This window comes from Rhagoletis pomonella, unplaced genomic scaffold (assembly GCF_013731165.1).
Source record: "Rhagoletis pomonella isolate Grant_MI unplaced genomic scaffold, Rhpom_1.0 Rhpom_scaffold_00005, whole genome shotgun sequence".
Lineage (NCBI taxonomy): Eukaryota > Metazoa > Arthropoda > Insecta > Diptera > Tephritidae > Rhagoletis > Rhagoletis pomonella.
Window position 1 is genome coordinate 76,941,187 of NW_023458559.1, and position 17,952 is coordinate 76,959,138.

General features: G+C 37.3%; 1 protein-coding gene across 1 annotated transcript in view; it reads left to right on the plus strand.

The window, feature by feature from the left end:
• Positions 1-17,952, plus strand: part of LOC118739620 (neuropeptide F receptor) — a 67,590-nt gene that overhangs the window by 14,905 nt on the left and 34,733 nt on the right. Inside the window, exon 2 of the mRNA XM_036471052.1 lies at positions 13,583-16,010. Coding sequence (XP_036326945.1) covers positions 13,956-16,004 — 2,049 coding nt within the window. The 5' untranslated portion in view covers positions 13,583-13,955 and the 3' untranslated portion in view covers positions 16,005-16,010. The remainder of the gene's footprint in view (positions 1-13,582; positions 16,011-17,952) is intronic.

A 17,952-nucleotide genomic window follows, 5' to 3' on the forward strand; every position in this document is an offset into this window, starting at 1 on the left:
TTCTATCTCTTTCGCATAGCGTTTTCTACACATTGAGTTCATGCCTTCGTTGAGTTCATCTTGTTAAGCGAAAATTGGCATAAAAACACTACAGATGAAAGTATAATAGACTTCAGTAAGGCGATACCTTACATATTAAGCTACCCTGCAGGAAAATCACAACTACATCGTTCTAGAATTTTCTGGTTCAGAACTGTGTAGGCCGCCTAAAGCAATTTCGATCCACTCGCGAGAGCGACGTCTTCCTTTGACATTCCGCAATGCCAAATTTAAAACGAAAAAAAATCGCTTCTTTAGGGCGAAATTGTGAAATATTGAATTAGGTCGAAGCGATCAAAAGAGAAAATGTCACTTACTTACAAAGGCGTTGTTTACCAGCAAAGAGATCCATCCCCAACTAGACGCAGTTCTAAATGCACTAGAAGCTAACCATATCCAAACACATCTAGCGAGACTTTTCCTACAGGGTTGGCGTGTACATGCATGCATACAAACAGTATTGTTACATAGAGATCATTCGCATAGACATGTTGACACATCTTTCTAATATTTTTTCTTTTTAAAAATTCACTTTCGTCTACGCCCCATTGACCTCATACAAAGCCGTTGTCGTCATTTCTATTCAATTTCGTCGACGCTCAATTGCTTTTTTATGCAAACTCAATTTCTGCTCGCTTACACAATATACATTTTGAAGTAGCAATATTTTTACAAATCGCTTGTTGACATTTTCAATTTTGCATATTGTTTTACGATTTTACTTTTTTCGCAAAAGCCCATTTACATATTTATATACATACATATGTATGTCTGATTATGTAAATCAATGCATCGGCGTCCATGTGTATGTATGTACGTCAATATGTATTTTTTTGGTTTTTTTGATTTCTGCACTACACTTGGCATTCTGTGACAGAAGCCAGCAAAATGGCCGCACACAAATTTGTAAACAATTTTGATTAAATTTGCTTTGGTCATGCATGTGTGCATGCGTGTGTTTGCATGCGTGCGTGAGTGTGTGGTTGGCATTTTTTGTGGCTTTTGCGGGGAGTGGTAAAATATTTTGACAGACGCCCACAATGCATTAATAATTTAATTAAAAATTGCAACGTGTTGGAAGGTATACCACATTTTGTTTTTCATGATGGGTTTTACATAAATCGACGAAAATTGCTTGGATTTATACGCAAATACTGGTTGCACAAACATGCTATTAATGAAGTTTTGATTCATAAAATTGATTAATGAATTTTGTTCATACTTAAAAAGAGAGGCTCTAATCTAGCAAGGATATTCTTGAATTATAATTGATTGATCAATAAAAACTGTCATAAATCATATTTTATCGCTAAAGTAACTATGCATTTATTCTGAATAAAACTGGTATTTAATTTTTATAAAATTGTTAGTAAAGATTTTAAAAAATGTACCAGTTACTTTATCGAAAATTTATTAGAATCAGAAAAGGTGTTCTGAAACTGGAAAATTTAATTGAAAAGCCACTTGTTTGTCGAAATGTTTAATGAGCGATTTGTTAACTTTTTTTGTAAAGAATTTTTGAAACTATTTATTCAAGAGTTGTACTCTTTTAACCATAGTGCATATGGACAAAAAGAGAAGAGGTGCAGTGAACCAAAACGAAATAGTTTAAGCATCTACATTTTTGGTTGTTTAAAATTGAACCACTGAACTAACCATAATTTTTTGATTATTTGAAAACGTAACACAAATGTTGGGTATTTTCAAACATGGGCAAAATTGTTTGTTTACTTGAAGATTGGGCATAAATTTTAAGCCATATCAATACCGGAGATAATTTTTTGGTAATTGTAAAATGGGGTACAATTATTGTAAAAACCGATTCCTTCTGGTCGCAAATAATGTCACTTTCATTAGTTTTCGACTACAATAAGTTTTTGTTCTCTATTGGATCGCCTTTTGACCAAATATTTTTTCTTCTTTTTCCCTACCAGGAAATGCATGAATGGTTTTTCGTTTATATTCCGAAGTTTGTGGTTGTTCCGATATTGATAGTTGAGATGTTGCCACCTTATCGCTTCTAAACTCGGCCAGCCTGACCCTAGATCGGCCTCGATCGATTTTCTTTCATCACATGATTTCAGCTTTCTCCGTTGATAGACTAAGCATTTTCATAATGCAGACATTTTCGCATTCTATTGGCTTCAACCACACCATCACAAGGCAGTTAGGAAGAACAGTAGGCAGTTCGAGTTCGACTATAGCGTCAATAACGATTACCCCAATGGATTCATAACGGACTGCAGTGCAGAAACGGAAGTCTTCTCCGAACAAGTATGCCTGTCTCCTTGTATCTTCCCAACGAAAGTTCTACGCAACTATCTTTAAAGCCTGTAACATTTTAGGTAATAAAGTCGCTCAAAAATATAAAGCAACTATGTACTTGTAGATATTCTGATAGTCAGGCGACGCTTCTAGTATTAACAAAAACTTTTGCACTCTATGAAACTGTTCACGTTTAAATTTATTTCATTAATATGTATTTTTAGAGCCTTCACTTCACATTAATCATAAACGAGTTTGTGTAAATTTTTCATTTTTTGCTGTCGATAAGCTTTAACATGACTTTGCAATCTTATGCATCGTTGCTCTAACTAAACACTAATACATACATACATCTATGCATAGCAAATATCGACGGAAAAATGACAGCAGCTAGAGTTCACATACATATATCTAGATATATGCATAAATATTTGATAAGGCCGTCAAAACCGAATGAATGAATGAAATGAGTAAATGCGCAAAAAATGGAAAAGTTCCGAAAAGTTGTGAAAAAAGAAAACTGCAAAAAACTGCTAAAATATGCGAGGGCGAATGTACGTACATACATACCGATATTGATAAGGCAGAGGCTTAATTTGAGCAAAGTTATAAACATATTGTATAGCATATATCGATGGTGCTCTGCAATAACGACATAACTCTTAACTAAAAAAAAAACCTTACTACTGAACAATGTCATATCGCTCAAATCCTTGTATAATCTTAACTAAATCTTTATGACTGTTTTATGAATACTTAGTAAGGATTAGAAATGCATTAGAGAAGGTTAAGCGATATGTACCACTGTTTAGTAGTAAGAGTTTTTGTTTTCGAGTTTTGAGTTGTGCCGTTATTGCAGAAGACCATCCATTACAATCGATAATATATCTATTTGTAATACACAAAATTGTTGGGGTGCAAGCGAACTATATTTATTTGTGTATATTTATACAATAAGTAACTCTCGATAAGGCTCACATCAATAAGTTTATAAATAAATAAATCCACTTACAACTTCATTCATACAAAGCTTTGCCAAAGCGCCCAAAGCAAAGAGAAACAAATGTGCACTTTTTTGTTTTTGCCGTGGTTCTGCACAGTCAGCTTATTCAGTTTATTTCTGCTTTTATAATTGCAGTAGTGTTTGGATAATGGGTACCAAAGAATTTTTTAAACATTTTATTCGGTTATATGTACGGAGGTGCGATTAGTCAATTAATCGAACAAGCTGATTAATCGAAAGCCGATTAATTAATTAATCAAAGAATAATTATTTTTGATTAATCAAAATGATTGATTTCCCGATTAATTACATATTCGTTAATCAGAATCTAATTATGTTGATAAATCATCAAACTGATTCAATATATTCAGCAAAAAAAAATTATTAAAGGTCAACTCGATTATATAGCCGCTCTTCTTTTTCTAATAGCGTTTTCGTTTCTATAAAAAAGGTTGCCTTCTCATCGCCCTCTTCTCAGTGTTAAATATTCATGAGTGATCTAACTGCATACCCAAACATTTTCTTAAATTATAGTTCAAGAATTTCGAAATTTTGATGAAAGTTTATGGAATTTTTCAAAAGTAGGTAAAATTTTTCAAAACTAGGCAAAGTTATTACTATTATTGGCACATGATTTTTTTTCACTTATTTTATATAGAAATGTAGTTTATACTACAACTAAAATCATAAAATCAAAATCTTGAAAACTCTAGGTATGCAGTTTTATAGCCCATTCAATTTTAGTATAACAAAGTGCAAGCTTGAAGTAGTTAAAAACCGCATTGATTTTTGGCAAATTTTTCTGCGGACGGTGCTATTATTTTCTTCCACACAAAAAAAAAAACGTCGAACATATTTTAATGGAAAAAACCGCGCGAAAAAAAAATTTCCAAAAATCAATGCAGTTCTTAAGCAACTTCAAACTGATACTTCCTTAAGCTAAAATTGAATGGGCTATAAAACTGCATACTTGGAATTTTTCTAAAAAATCTGATTAGAAAGTTGCAAATAAGTATGCAAATTTATAGAATTTTTCTGAGTTTATTTTTAGGATTTTTTGGTTGTAGTACGAACTATATTTTTATAAAAAATTTACGAAAATAAATAAGAATAAAAAACTCTGCATAGATTGCGAAAAATTCTCTGTGCCAATGCTTTTGTCCAGCACTGTATAAGGCTTTGAACTTTGATTTGGATTCTTCTCGTTAAAAAATGTACATCATTTTTATAGAAAAAAAACAGATAATATTTTACTCGAAAAATATTGTAGATATTTGAGAAAAACCACCATTTACGCGCCCTTGCTCGGCAGTGTAAATAAAAATCCACGTACCAAAATATGAGTAGATAACATTTATTTATTCTGATTGCCATTATCTCATTCGTTTTTCTTATCAATTCGCATACAAAAAAAAAATGAGTCCGTGTTTGTGCCATTTAGCTCAAATGCTCGCATTTTTTTTCACAATTGCAATAAGACTCGAATTGTCGGCTTCCACAAGGTGCACATATTTACATACTTATGTACAATATCTAAACCCAATCAAATTGCGGTTAGCGTACACAATAAATTACTTAGCAGCTTTCAATTTTTATGCAATTTTTATGTTCTTTTAATATTTTTTTTTATATTTCGCCTCCCATCATTCGTATTGTTTGAAGTGTTTATGTTCAAGTGGGCCTGAGTATTGGATGTAGTATATTTTAGTATATTTAATGCGCTCAAAGTGGCTTGTGTATGGATTTGTACACAGATCAATGCGAATATTTGTGTGGGAGATTTTGTCGGCGTGTATGGCTCTTCATTTCAGTGGATTTTCGTTAATTATAATTATTAAAACTGCTAAGCTTTTTTTTATGTAGATATACATACATACATACATACATACATGGCTTTATTTACTTATGTACGTATGCACATAAATACCACGACATAGTTAGTTGACGAAACTAAACTCCTTCCTCGGAGCAATGCACAAACCTAATCGGTTTATAGCCGCCATCGATTCGCCACTTCTCGCTCGCTATGTTTGAGTTCCGGTCGTTTAAAGAAGAATTTTGCATGTGAAAGCAACAATAAGGTTAGCTAGAACGGATAGACGATAGCGAGTTTGGTTGTACCTCATTGAGTTCGTTCGTTTCGCCACTCGCTAACTGTTGGCGAATCGATGACGGCTATTGTCGTTTTATTGCCATTTCTTACTACAATTTTCTAAATAAACGAGTATTCGATAAAGATAAAAATTTACTTTTCTTTACCAATCAAAGTATAGAATTCGTTATATTTCATCTGATCTTGAAGGTTTTTAAGAAATGCGACCAGTGTTCTTGGAGTGGTGAGTTGTCCAAGAAGACAGACAAAAAATATCCTTTGTGATGCAAAAATTTGTCGATGTCAAAGATAAGGCCATGTAGAGCCATATGAACGGCCTTTCCTTTGTTATATGCATAATAGGTAGTGAAAGCTTCGACCAACTATTTTCCTGATATGGGTGTCTAATATAAGCTCCAGCGGCGTCAGTAAGATGGGCGAGAGTGTTTTTGTAATAGCGTCTAAGTACCTTCTCGAGAAGTCGATTATTTGTATTTGAGCCGGCCCAAATATCACAATGGCCATTTCCATCGGATTCAATGATCAAAGAAGCAATACACTTTAATCAAACGAACGTTAGAAGTATTCGACTCTATTACCATCCTCGTTTTTAAGTGAGTTTAAGCTGACGGAGTTGGCATGTCTTGGGCTATGAAACTTAAGGCCAGCCAAAATTACCAGCACTACTAAAGCGTGCCAAAAAGTAGGCATTAGCATTTTGCACAAACCCGAGCTTTGAGGACCCAAGGGTTTTGCATGAAAATAATTTCCCCTTCACTTTGATCGGGACGGTGGAGTTGTGTGGAAGAAGCGGCTTTGCTGTGGTGGATCTCAATCTGTAGAATTCCCACTATTATTTTCTGCAAGTTTGGTTGGACGGCCAATAGCCGTGGAGTTGGTGTTTTCCTCATCAGCGAATAGTGGAACGTCCTATTTATCATATCCGACATCCGAGTTATCCAACATTAGCTGTTTCATAGCATATATCCGCACCCAACTTTCTAAGAAGCGTTAATTTCGCAATACAAGATATTATGGCTTTTAAAATTGGCAAGATGCAGGCACGGGTATTCCAGCATTTCTTCTTCTTGTTTGGTTCTACAAACGTTCGTCGGCTTGGGCCGAAGCCAAAAAAACTTGGCCAATTGGCTCTCCCCTTTGCGAGGATGCACCAGTTGTACATCCCAAGTGCTAACGGGTCCTCCATTGGGCTCGTGGGATGCCTGTCTTTCGTTTTTCACCCAAGGGTTCTGAGTCGAAGAATCGTTGTATTTTTATGCGCTTAACTACTAAGTACATGTCGTTAAAAAAGCTCGTAGAGTTCATTATTCCGGCCTCATCGGAACTCGTCGTTCTCTCAAAAGCCGCCAAAGCCTTCTCATCTTTCTTCGACTCTGTCCATTTTGCTGCGCCATATGAAAAAGCGGCCATGATTAGAGCATGGTCGAGCTAATTTTTTTTTCGTGGAGAAATAGTTTCGCTTTTCAATAGCCTACCGAGCCCAAAGTAGCACCAGTTGTCATGAGTAATTCTGCGCTTTATCTCCAGGCTCCCAATGTTGGTGGTGTTTAAGCTGGCTAAGAGGACAATGTCTTTCACTACTTCAGAGTTATAACAGCCAACAGTGTGTCCCAAAATGGTGGGACTTGCTAGGAAGTACTTTGTCTTGTTCTTATTCACCGCTAGATGAACTTATTTTGCTTCCTTTTCTATACTGAAAAATCCTGCAGTGATGTCTCTGGTTCTCAGGTATACGATGTCGATATCACGTCCATACGCCAGAAGCGGAGCGAAGTCACATTTACGGTCCAGCAGTTTTATAGTAAAAAAAAAACAAGTTTGATAGATGCTCCTTTTTCCCTTTGTTTGCGTAAAGAGTTTGAGCTGTTTCATTAAGGAAGCAGAAGACACTTGCTTTTCCATACGTTAAAAATTTTGCTCTTCTGCAATCTCCTCGCTTTCCTCACCTGTCTGCTGTAGGTATCATTAGGACATCAGCGGGAAAATTATTTGCGAAATATAAATTTTCTAACGAAAAATATGAACTTAAGCTTCCTTAGTTGATTTTTTTTACTACTTTGTTTTAGCGTTGCCTTATTCAATTCAGTTGCCTCATCGTTGTGACCGCTTTCACGTACTTGTATTTAAATGGTCAACTTAATTAGACCTGTATAAAGAAGCACAATTCTTCATTAATTAAAATGTGCAATATTTTTTTTTTTTCAGAATAAAAATAAATCGCCTAAATATCGTTCTATGCTGACGTTTTTTAATTAAAGCATCTTTCGCACATCGCAATTAGAGCAGAAAGGCAATGTTGTATTTCATTTATTGACAACATTTTGCATTAAAGTTAAAAATAACACACGAACTTATTCATGCTATTTGATGATTCGTACATATGTACATATGTATGTATGTAAGCTAATTAAAAAAAAAAATTGTGCTACACGCAGCATGCGTTTGCATGGCTAGCATGTGCTTAAAATAGCAGAAATATAAGTTTCATGGTTTGTTCATGATTCATGCTGCTTCAATATCTCATTTTAACGACGGGTTCTTATAAAGTTAATGCACGTGAAAATATTTAAAATTTCTACGTATTTTGGCTTGCTATTTATTTGCGAACAACCGATTTTTATTTGTGGAATTTTTGTGGCTTCAATATTTCAGCAGTGACTTGATTTGTCTTAGAATTTTTTCATCTTTTCTTTACATGCATATTTCGATCGGCAGCTTTGTCACCGTATCTGTTTTACTTTGGTGCGCATGTGGGTTGCGTTTCTTTAGCGCTTCGCTGATGTCAAGGTTACGATATACTACATGCAATGCATGGTAAACTACGTTGTGGATATTATTTTTATGAAAAATGGTCATGCGAAGGTTGTGTAGCATCGTTGAAGTGCTTGTGAAATATGCTAGCATGATCCAAATGTTGATGGAATTTTATAAATGACCAGTTGGATTTTAATATACATAAATATCTGCTTCTCAAAAATCACAAAATTTTGTTTGACAACTAAAGTTCACTTAAATTAAATTAATTTACAGACTTACAATCGGACGTCTTAGCTGTGTCTTAGTTTAAGATAGGTTAGGTTATAGGTTATAGCTTGGTTATCCGTTCGCTTACCATGCGCTCCCATAACGCATTATTCTGGAATGATACCAACCACTGTAAACAGTGATAACGGTGCGATCAATTCGTATGAGAGTTTAAAATCTTATCTCGTTGATTTGTACCTGACCGGATCTGCTTAGTAACGGAATATGTTGGTTCTTTCGCCCGTATTTCGTTTGCCGATTCAATGGAAGCAGATTTGAGTGGTGTTCACACGTGGAATAGGAGGCGTCCGCATCGTGCTTACAGTTAACTCAGCGCAAGTCAGTGCAATCCCCTCCCAAGCTAGCTTGTCTGCGGCGCATGAAAAATGCTACAGTTAAAGATAAGAGTATTTAAAGTTTGATTTAAAATTTTCTGCCATTTTTTCCCAAATATTGTAAATAAATGAAACGAATTTTCGAAACTATGGCATTGTGCCATCTTCAGTGGTTACATATCTCTTCACACTGTAGGGAAATCAACCAATAACAAAAAAAAAAAAATATTAAAAATGTTATTTTTAGTTTTGTATGCCAAAACAACAAGGAGTAATAATTACCGAAGATGCCTAAGTAGATATATACTTTCTTACAAGCACTTGACTTGAGTTAGATAATTAAAGCAAATTTTTATACCCGAGCGCACTTGTGCACAAGGGTATTATAACTTTGTTCACATAACGGTTGTTTGTAACAGGCAAAACGAATCGAGATAGATATAGACAAATGTATACATAAATGATCAGAATGAAAAGAGAAATCGATTAAGCGGTGACTGTCTGTCCGTCCGTCCGTCCGTCCGTCTGTGCACACGATAACTCGAGTAAAAATTGAGTTATCCTAACGAAACTTGGTATGTGCACTTCTTTCGGGAGTAGGACGGATGGTGTTGAAAATGGGCGAAATCGGACAATAACCACGTCTACCTCCCATATAACGGTAATTTTTAAAAATACGAAAACTGCGATATTTTAGTAACTACTGAAGATTATTCACTCAAAATTGATATTTGCAATAATTTTTAGACGAAAAATAAATTATATATTATACATTTTTGAAAAATGGGCGTAGCCACGCCCACTTATGGATACATGTGCATATCTTGGTAACCGCTGCACCAATTTTTTCCAAACTTGGCACAGTTATTAGCCTTGCTACAGCATACCAAATTGCCGAAAATTTTTAAAATCGAACAATAACCACGCCTACCTCCCATATAACGGTAATTTGGAGAAATACGAAATCTTCGATAAATCAATAAATATTAAAGATAATCTACTCAAAATTGATGCTTGCAACAACTTTTTACCAGGAAATACGTTTATGATAAAATTTTGGAAAATGGGCGTGGCACCGCCCACTTATGATCACATATATGTATCTCGGTAACCGTTCTACCAATTTGTACCAAACTCGGTATGGTTATTGTGCTTGCCACATAGAAGCAAAACGTTGAAAATTATTGGAATCACATTCAAATTACGACCACTTTTCATACAACGGCAAATTTCAGAAGTGCTTGAAACTTCAATATTTCGAAATTGAAGGACGCTAATTTACTCAAAATTGATACACACCGGCTTACCATGTAGTGGTAGCTTTCGCAAAGGTGAAAATCATATACTTAGTACCTGCGCCGGGTATTTAATGTTCGGCTCTGCCCGAACTTAGACTTTCTTACTTGTTAAATTTTATAAGACATACATATGTTCAAATTACGAACTTCGTGATTTTTTGAGACTAAGCAAAGTTTGTCTTTTAAATATTCGAGTTCCTTACGATTAATTTTTGTTTGCCTTTCCGGGTTGTTTCGGAATTTTTTCGATCTGTGACGTTTTTTCTTTTTGGCGTTATGTTTCTCGTCTTTGTGAGGTTTTACGGAACTTTTCGGTATTCTTCGCAATATTTTTGAGAATTTTTGGGATTTTTCGGTATCCTTTATGATTAATTTGGGACTGTTCGGTATTCTTAGGGTTTGATTTTCGGGATAACTAAAAATTGTTTGGAATATTTTCTGGAAACTTTCGGGGTTTTTTTTGGAAAATTTCAAACTTTTTGGGATTAACTCGAAATTATTTTATTCTTCAAATTCTTTTCGTTATACTTATATGAAATATATCGAGATTTATCTGAGTTTGGAATTTTTTTGTGACTTTCACGAATTCGTTGTGTCTCTTTGTAGGCCTTTCGAAGAACTTTTCGAAACTGTTGGTATTCTTCGTTTTTATTTGTGTTTTATTTTTCCAAATCTTTTGGTGTTTTCCAGGATTTTACGAGACTTTCGTTATCTTTTATACAATTTTTTGAGACTTTTCGAGATTTTTTCGGTACATTATTCGGTTTTTAGATGTAGAACTACTTTTAAGATATGAAAGTACCTTTGGAAGTGGCAGGTACAGGATAAACTCCAAAAACTAAAAAATTACGAATATTTGGGATTATCCGGTTACTTTCATATCCAAAAGTCTTTTTGTATCTTAGTTACATATTTATATATTTTTTGTGAATGCCAAGGGTCGGTTACTTCGATAAAGGACAAAAGCCTGCGCTTTCTTTTGAAACGAAGTACGAGGTTTCACTACATTTATAATAAAAAGCTGCAATTTATTCCAAAGACAAAGTGAAAACTACTCTTTTATTTAAACAACTTAAACAAGAAGAACAACAACTTTATTTTAAGCATCTACTTTTACACACCTGTGCTTCGCCCGCACACGCATAAAGGCGTACCCGTGTGCACTTAATGACCACCGCAAGTGCTCAAAGTAATTTGCTGCGTAATCGCAAACGCATTTATGTATATTTCGCAGAGCGAACACAAATACCCACCCCATTTCGCGCCACACTAACGTACGTATGTACGTATAGCCTCGTATGTTTGTACATTGAGATCAACCAACCACCCAACGTTTGCATAAAACACCTTCAACATTATTTTTTTATGTGTGTCACAACACAAATTTACACCTCTTCCACCTCATTTTCAAACCATTTTCCAACCTCATGCAAAATTACTTTTGACTCTGTAACCACGAAGTCATTATATTAAACGCGGTTGCATTGACGGTGATGGCTGCGGCGACAAACAAACACACATGCACACACATGTTTCTTCGACTTTTAGCTACCACACTTAGCTTTTTGTTGTAATAATTTTAATATACCCGCTGCTTCTGCTGGTGACCCACTCACAATGGCAGTTTTTTCGCACACAAATTCTCTTTTAAATGAAATCCCATTAAATTTTTCACATTTGCGCCTTTATTTAATGGGCTGATGGGCGAGATACATATTTATGTATAGTATGTAAGGTGAAACGCAAATCGCAAGCACCAAAACCTTTACAATTTTATGAATGCAAAGCGGTGAGCATAAGTTGCGCGTCGTACAGATATGGTTTTGAGCAAAAAGACTTCCAAGCGGACATGCAAGTGATGAGTTTTAACTTTCATACATACATACATACATACACAGTCATTTCTTTTCCCATACGCGCGCTGCCAGTTAGACACAGTTCATTTTGTATGACTCTTTGTGTTATGTAGATATGCCTTGTATGCATGAATATGCAAATCTGAAACGTTCTTCTTAGCACAGATGCTGGAGGATTATAGAGGAAATGTGTAAAAAGTGTGGCAAATGCATTTAAATTAGAATTGCGTTGGATTTTTGTGTGTGTGTAAAATGTATGCGTTCTCTAATATTTTTATTGCAATGCTTATGATTTAGAAGCTTCTTGGATACACTGGAAGCTTGGATACACACAAAGAACCTCTCATAAGACCTCTGCTTTAGGCTGACGGACCACTGCAGTGTCTTCCAAGTAGAACTCCCGGCCGTAAAGGAGGCTACACTTTGGCTTATCGAAACTTCTCTTAACCTGACTTCAGTAACTATATACTCCGATAGCTAAGCAGCTAGATTGCTAAGACCTCGTCAATAATGGCGATAGAACCTTCGAAAGTCTTTAACGATTTAGCTTCAAAGTCTACTACCTACACTGAGGGAAATAATGCATAGTAAAAATGAATACTTTATATTTGATTATCGTTTAAAAATGTTCGTATTTAAAAATAATATTTTCATACAAAATTTATTACGCACGTATTTGACTGTTCACGTCTGAGTATGTATATGTGAGTGTACATACGCACCCCAAGCATGCAGAGCGCCGCTCTGAGAGCGGAGACAACACACACATACATACATAGTAAATACATGTTTATCCGTACAAATCGCGTGCTGTCGTGTTGATGGATATTCAACATTTGAAAGCAAATTTATATGCCTGGGTGTAGCTGAGTGCGCAAAGATGCTTGCCACTAGTTGTTGATATCCGGAGATGGTCGAGTTCGGATTCCACTGCAGGCAATATGCAACTTAATTTTTTTTTTTTTTAGTTTTTGTCTTGATTATTCACTTCATGGATGCTTTTTCAGTACGAACGTGGTCATTTTAATATGCGCGTAATTGAATTGAATATTTACCAATATACAGTATTTGCGTTGACGTTTATAGTAAGATCAAGTACGTTTCTATTTGATTTTAATATTTTTTCCCCTCGGTGTACATTGTGTGCCAGATCACAGAGACATTCGAGGTTATTGTGCAGCGGACAAGCTTGCGAGGAACGGAACCACCCTGTCTGACCCTGTCTGGCTCGAAAATCTGGGAAAGCGTCGACAGAAAAAGAACCGACGCACTCATTCGGTTAGAACGCCCTCTACTTAGGCTGGTGACCGGTATTATTACGGTCCACTGCTTAATGGCAAGACATGCTAGCAGAACGGGCTTGCCGGCCAATGACTTCTGCGGAAGTTGCCCGGGTTTGAATTCGAACTCTCAATTGGTAGCGCAATAGCTCCACTGGGTCTAAGTGTGCCTCTGTCATACGTTGGACTAAGGCAGCCGCTTCAACCTAACCTAACCCAAGACACTGAGTGCATCCACAGTCCAGGTCTTTATTGTTACTTTTTTTGCGAAGGTGTAGTTTAAAATACAAGTTATTAACGAGTTTTCTGTTTCAATTTAATAAATTAGTATTCAAAACCTTTGATAATAATGTTTCATTTTATTTTCAGATCGCTATACTCAAATCCATTGAGCGCCAGCAGCAACGAAACTGAAATGCACAAATTCAAATACCTGATGCGACTACTTTAAACCATCGATGTTGAATGCGCCACTTTTGTTAGTTATGTCTCCCGCCAACAAAGCAATTACCGCACATACACACAAACACACCCACAATGCGGCAAACTATTGAAAGCGGCAACCCCAAAAACTAATTTCGAACCACTAATTAAATCCTTTCAGTCCTGCGAGTAAAATCAACGCCACACTACATATTTCAGTTGATTTACCGTCAGAGTCAGAGCTTTCACACATCCGTGTGGCGCCACCAACTACCCACACCAACGCAACGTAACGCGACGTGGCACAATCACAACGATAATGGAAATAGAAGAACAACCAGACATAAATATGCCAACGACAGGCGAAACCAGCACCTCAAATGGCACACCGATAGTTGGCCGACGCAAGGTAACAACAGCAATGCCACTTGGAAGCCCAGCAACACTCACTGCAGTAATACTATTGTTCAACATAACCTCAGCCGCATTAACTCTAGCTGCAGCGGTAACATTGAAAACAACAGAATCGGCTGCAGCGGAGCCAGCACTGTCGATGAGCAGCACAATTTACGCGAATTCCAATGGAAGCGCAGCATTCATAAGTGATGCACACGTTAACACAACGACCAGCGCCTTGTCGGCGTCCACTGTGACCGCAGATGTGCCGCTTGTTGCAACTACAATGCCTTATGCAGAAAGTGGCAGCAACAGCGGTGCGACGAGCACCAGCGCAAATGCTCGCATCAGTGGCAGCGTCGGCAGTGCGGTTGAGTTGCGCGACGAGGAGCAGCGGACCGATTTAATCAACAACAAATGGGTGCAAATCATCTTCTGCCTCATCTATGCGACGATATTCGTATTGGGCATTTTCGGCAATGTGCTGGTGTGCTATGTCGTGTTGCACAATCGCGCCATGCAAACGGTGACCAATATCTTCATCACGAACCTTGCGCTCTCGGACATACTGCTGTGCGTGCTGGGGGTGCCGTTTACGCCGCTCTACACCTTCATGGGTCGCTGGGTGTTCGGGCACACACTCTGCCACCTAGTTACGTTCGCGCAGGGTTGTAGCATTTACATTTCAACATGGACGCTCATGTCAATTGCCATCGATCGTGTTTTCGTTATCGTATTTCCCTTCCGGCCGCGCATGAAACTCTCCACCTGCATACTGATCATCGTGAGCATTTGGTTATTCTCGCTGCTGTTCACAATGCCCTATGGCATATTCATGAAAGTGGTCGTATCAGAGCAAGCTAATATCGATGAATCGCTGATTAGCAGTACCTTACAGCCGCTCGTTGTCGTGAATGACTCCAGTATTGCGCACAGCACTTATGTTGTTTCGTCTGCGGTCACAACGGCTTCAGCGCACGTACTAGATGTAACGACAACCAGCTCAGCTGCGAGCGTGACTGAGGCACTAGACGATGCCACTACTTACACGATTACCACCTACTGCGAAGAGAACTGGCCCTCGGAGTCCATACGTCAGGTGTTCGGTTTTGTGACCAGCTCATTGCAGTTTATATGCCCCTTTGGCGTGATCACCGTCTGCTACATTTGGGTGTCGATAAAGTTAACTATGCGCGGCTCAAAGCCCGGCTGTCGGTCGGTGCAGCGCGAGGAGGCCGATCGCGAGCGCAAAAAGCGCACGAATTATATGCTCATATCGATGGTGGGCGTGTTTGCCATTTCGTGGATGCCCATCAACATGGTCAATATGATGGATGACTTCTATGAGAAATCGAATGAGTGGCCCTACTATACGTTCCTATTCTTCGTCTCGCACTCGATCGCCATGTCGTCCACCTGCTACAATCCTTTCCTCTACGCCTGGTTGAATGAGAACTTCCGCAAGGAATTCAAGCATGTGCTGCCCTGTTTTAATCCTTCCAATCATAATGGCATGAACTGGCGTGGTGTGCGAAATCGTTCGGATCGCAATACCTGCGGACCCCGGTTATATCACGGCAATGGCTGTGGCGCGGGTAGTATGGATATCGACGATGCCGATGATAATGGCATAACACAGGAGACCTCGTTGGCCAGACCAAAAGACAGGCTGACAATTGTGCCACGTGAACCGACTTATGGCAATGGCAGCGGTTGTGGTGCCTTGTCTCCGAATAGAGGTCTTAACTCGGCGCTGGTGCATAATTCTCATGTGGTGGATATAGTAATGAACGATAAGGCTCAACATCGGCCGCGTCGTACTACAACGGATGATGACTGCATATCGGGAGATGAGCAAACGGTGGAGATGCGATTCTCGGAGACACCGTTTGTGAGTTCGGACAATGCGACGGGCACCAGTACGCTGGAGGTGAGCAGCAGCAATGAGGTGGGCGAGCGAGTGTGTAACTGAGGAAGGGTGAGTTTAGTGAGTAAGATGGGTGGGTAAAAAAATTCCTATCGAAGAATTTCTACAAACTTAAAATTAACAAACTGTTTTTACGCTGGACAGGACATTTTGTTAGCATGGATGATGCTGCTTCGGTAAAAAGAATGCACTATGCAAAGGAGAGAAGAAATTGGTGCAGTTTTTTGATCTCGGCCCTAAACGACAAACGGCCGTCTTTAGTGAAAAATAAAAAGACAAATGAAATTCTGGCACCCAAGTGCTTATTTTTCTGACAATCACGAGGGTTAAATTTCTTGTTGTAAAGCCACTGTTTTTACTGTGTTCACTCATTTGATTAACACACCATTCTTCTCCCAGATTCTTTCGCCTTTCAGGCAGTTATGTGTGCAATGTAAAATTCATTTATCCTGGATTTTATGAGTTACAATTGCGGAAGTAAGCGGATTAGGATATTGCCTACAGGCAAATACTGAACAATGGAAAGAATGTGCGCTTAACAAAAGATATGCATACTACAGAGCTATTAATAGTACCTTGCATGTGCAGATATATGTATAAGCCGCACTTGTATGTGTATGTATTGTGCATGCGTATTTATAAATACTTAGTATTCTGTAAAGTCATAACTTTTGCCTGTGACTTGTCTGAAAAATTCTACATTTCTTCCATCGCTTACTCACCACTCCTCGAGCACTTAAGGCTGCCTGTCGCCAAATGCCGTAAGGACATTGCGAAAAAGTATAAAAACTGCATATATGTAAAAGCTAAAGTTTTACCATTTTGATACTTAAGTAAGTAGCTTTGTGTGCCATTGCGCACCCATTCGCCAAGTAGGCGGGTGTGCCTTGTCTGCGCCTGAGTCGTTAGGTTAGATGCCAACAACTTGCTCATCAAACACAAAAGAGGCAGGCAAAACAAAGTTTGTCCAGCACTTTAAATTTTTAATAGGCCAGCGTTAGCGCAATGTTTGTTTTGTAACTTTTTTCTAGTTTAAGGTTTGTGTTTCTGTATGTTTGTTTTACTATTATTTCTGCTTGTCTCCTTGATAACAAGCAAGAATGTTGCGCATGACGTCCTTTGAATTCAGCAGAGTAAATGTCCTTTTTATCTACCTTTACATGGTATTTAGTTGTTGAATAAAACATTAGTACTGGCTACATGTTGCTTTTGGTTTTTTTTTTGTTTTTTCTTTGTTGTTATATATATTTAAGTGATCATTTTTATGAAGGTTTTTTTGGTCTCAGCTAGTAATATGAACCTCAGCGAAGGATCCCTTCAGTGAAGTTCATCTTTTTGATGTTCGCTTATTCGGTCTAACTACATAAAAAATTTGAATGTTTTATTTGGTTTAAGTCTAATACAATAGAGACAAAAGGAAACCCTGCGGCAAGGCAGCTGCTTGCCCAGCTTCTGAGACATAAAATTATGATTTAAATTTCATTTTGAACTTTTAAAAGTTGGCACAAAAATATATAAGACGGATGATAATGGCTAGCAGGGCGTTCTTTTGGCAGCGAGTATCGGTGAAAATCGTACAGTATATTTTTTCCCTGTTTTTAATTTATTGTTTAATTTTATTTACTTTTAATAAAAATATAGTTTACACTAAATATATCAAAATCCATTAAACTTAAAGTTTCTAACCTTATAGAAATAAAAAAAAAGTAGTAAAATTTTTATCAAAACTTTACACTTTATTCAGGCTTTCGAGAATTTTTTTTGGGTATGCAATTTTATAGCCCCTTCGATTTTAGTATAATAATGTTTGAAGTCGCTCTAACTACCTTTGATTTTTGAGAATTTTTCCGGTGACGCATTTTTGCACTTTTTTCCATATAAGCATGCATTTCTTATGAAATAATATGCGGTAGACTGTTCGCAACAAAATTGAAATTTTGTTGAATTTTTTATAAAATTTGAAATTGTGATCTATATGGTTTTGGTTAAAGCT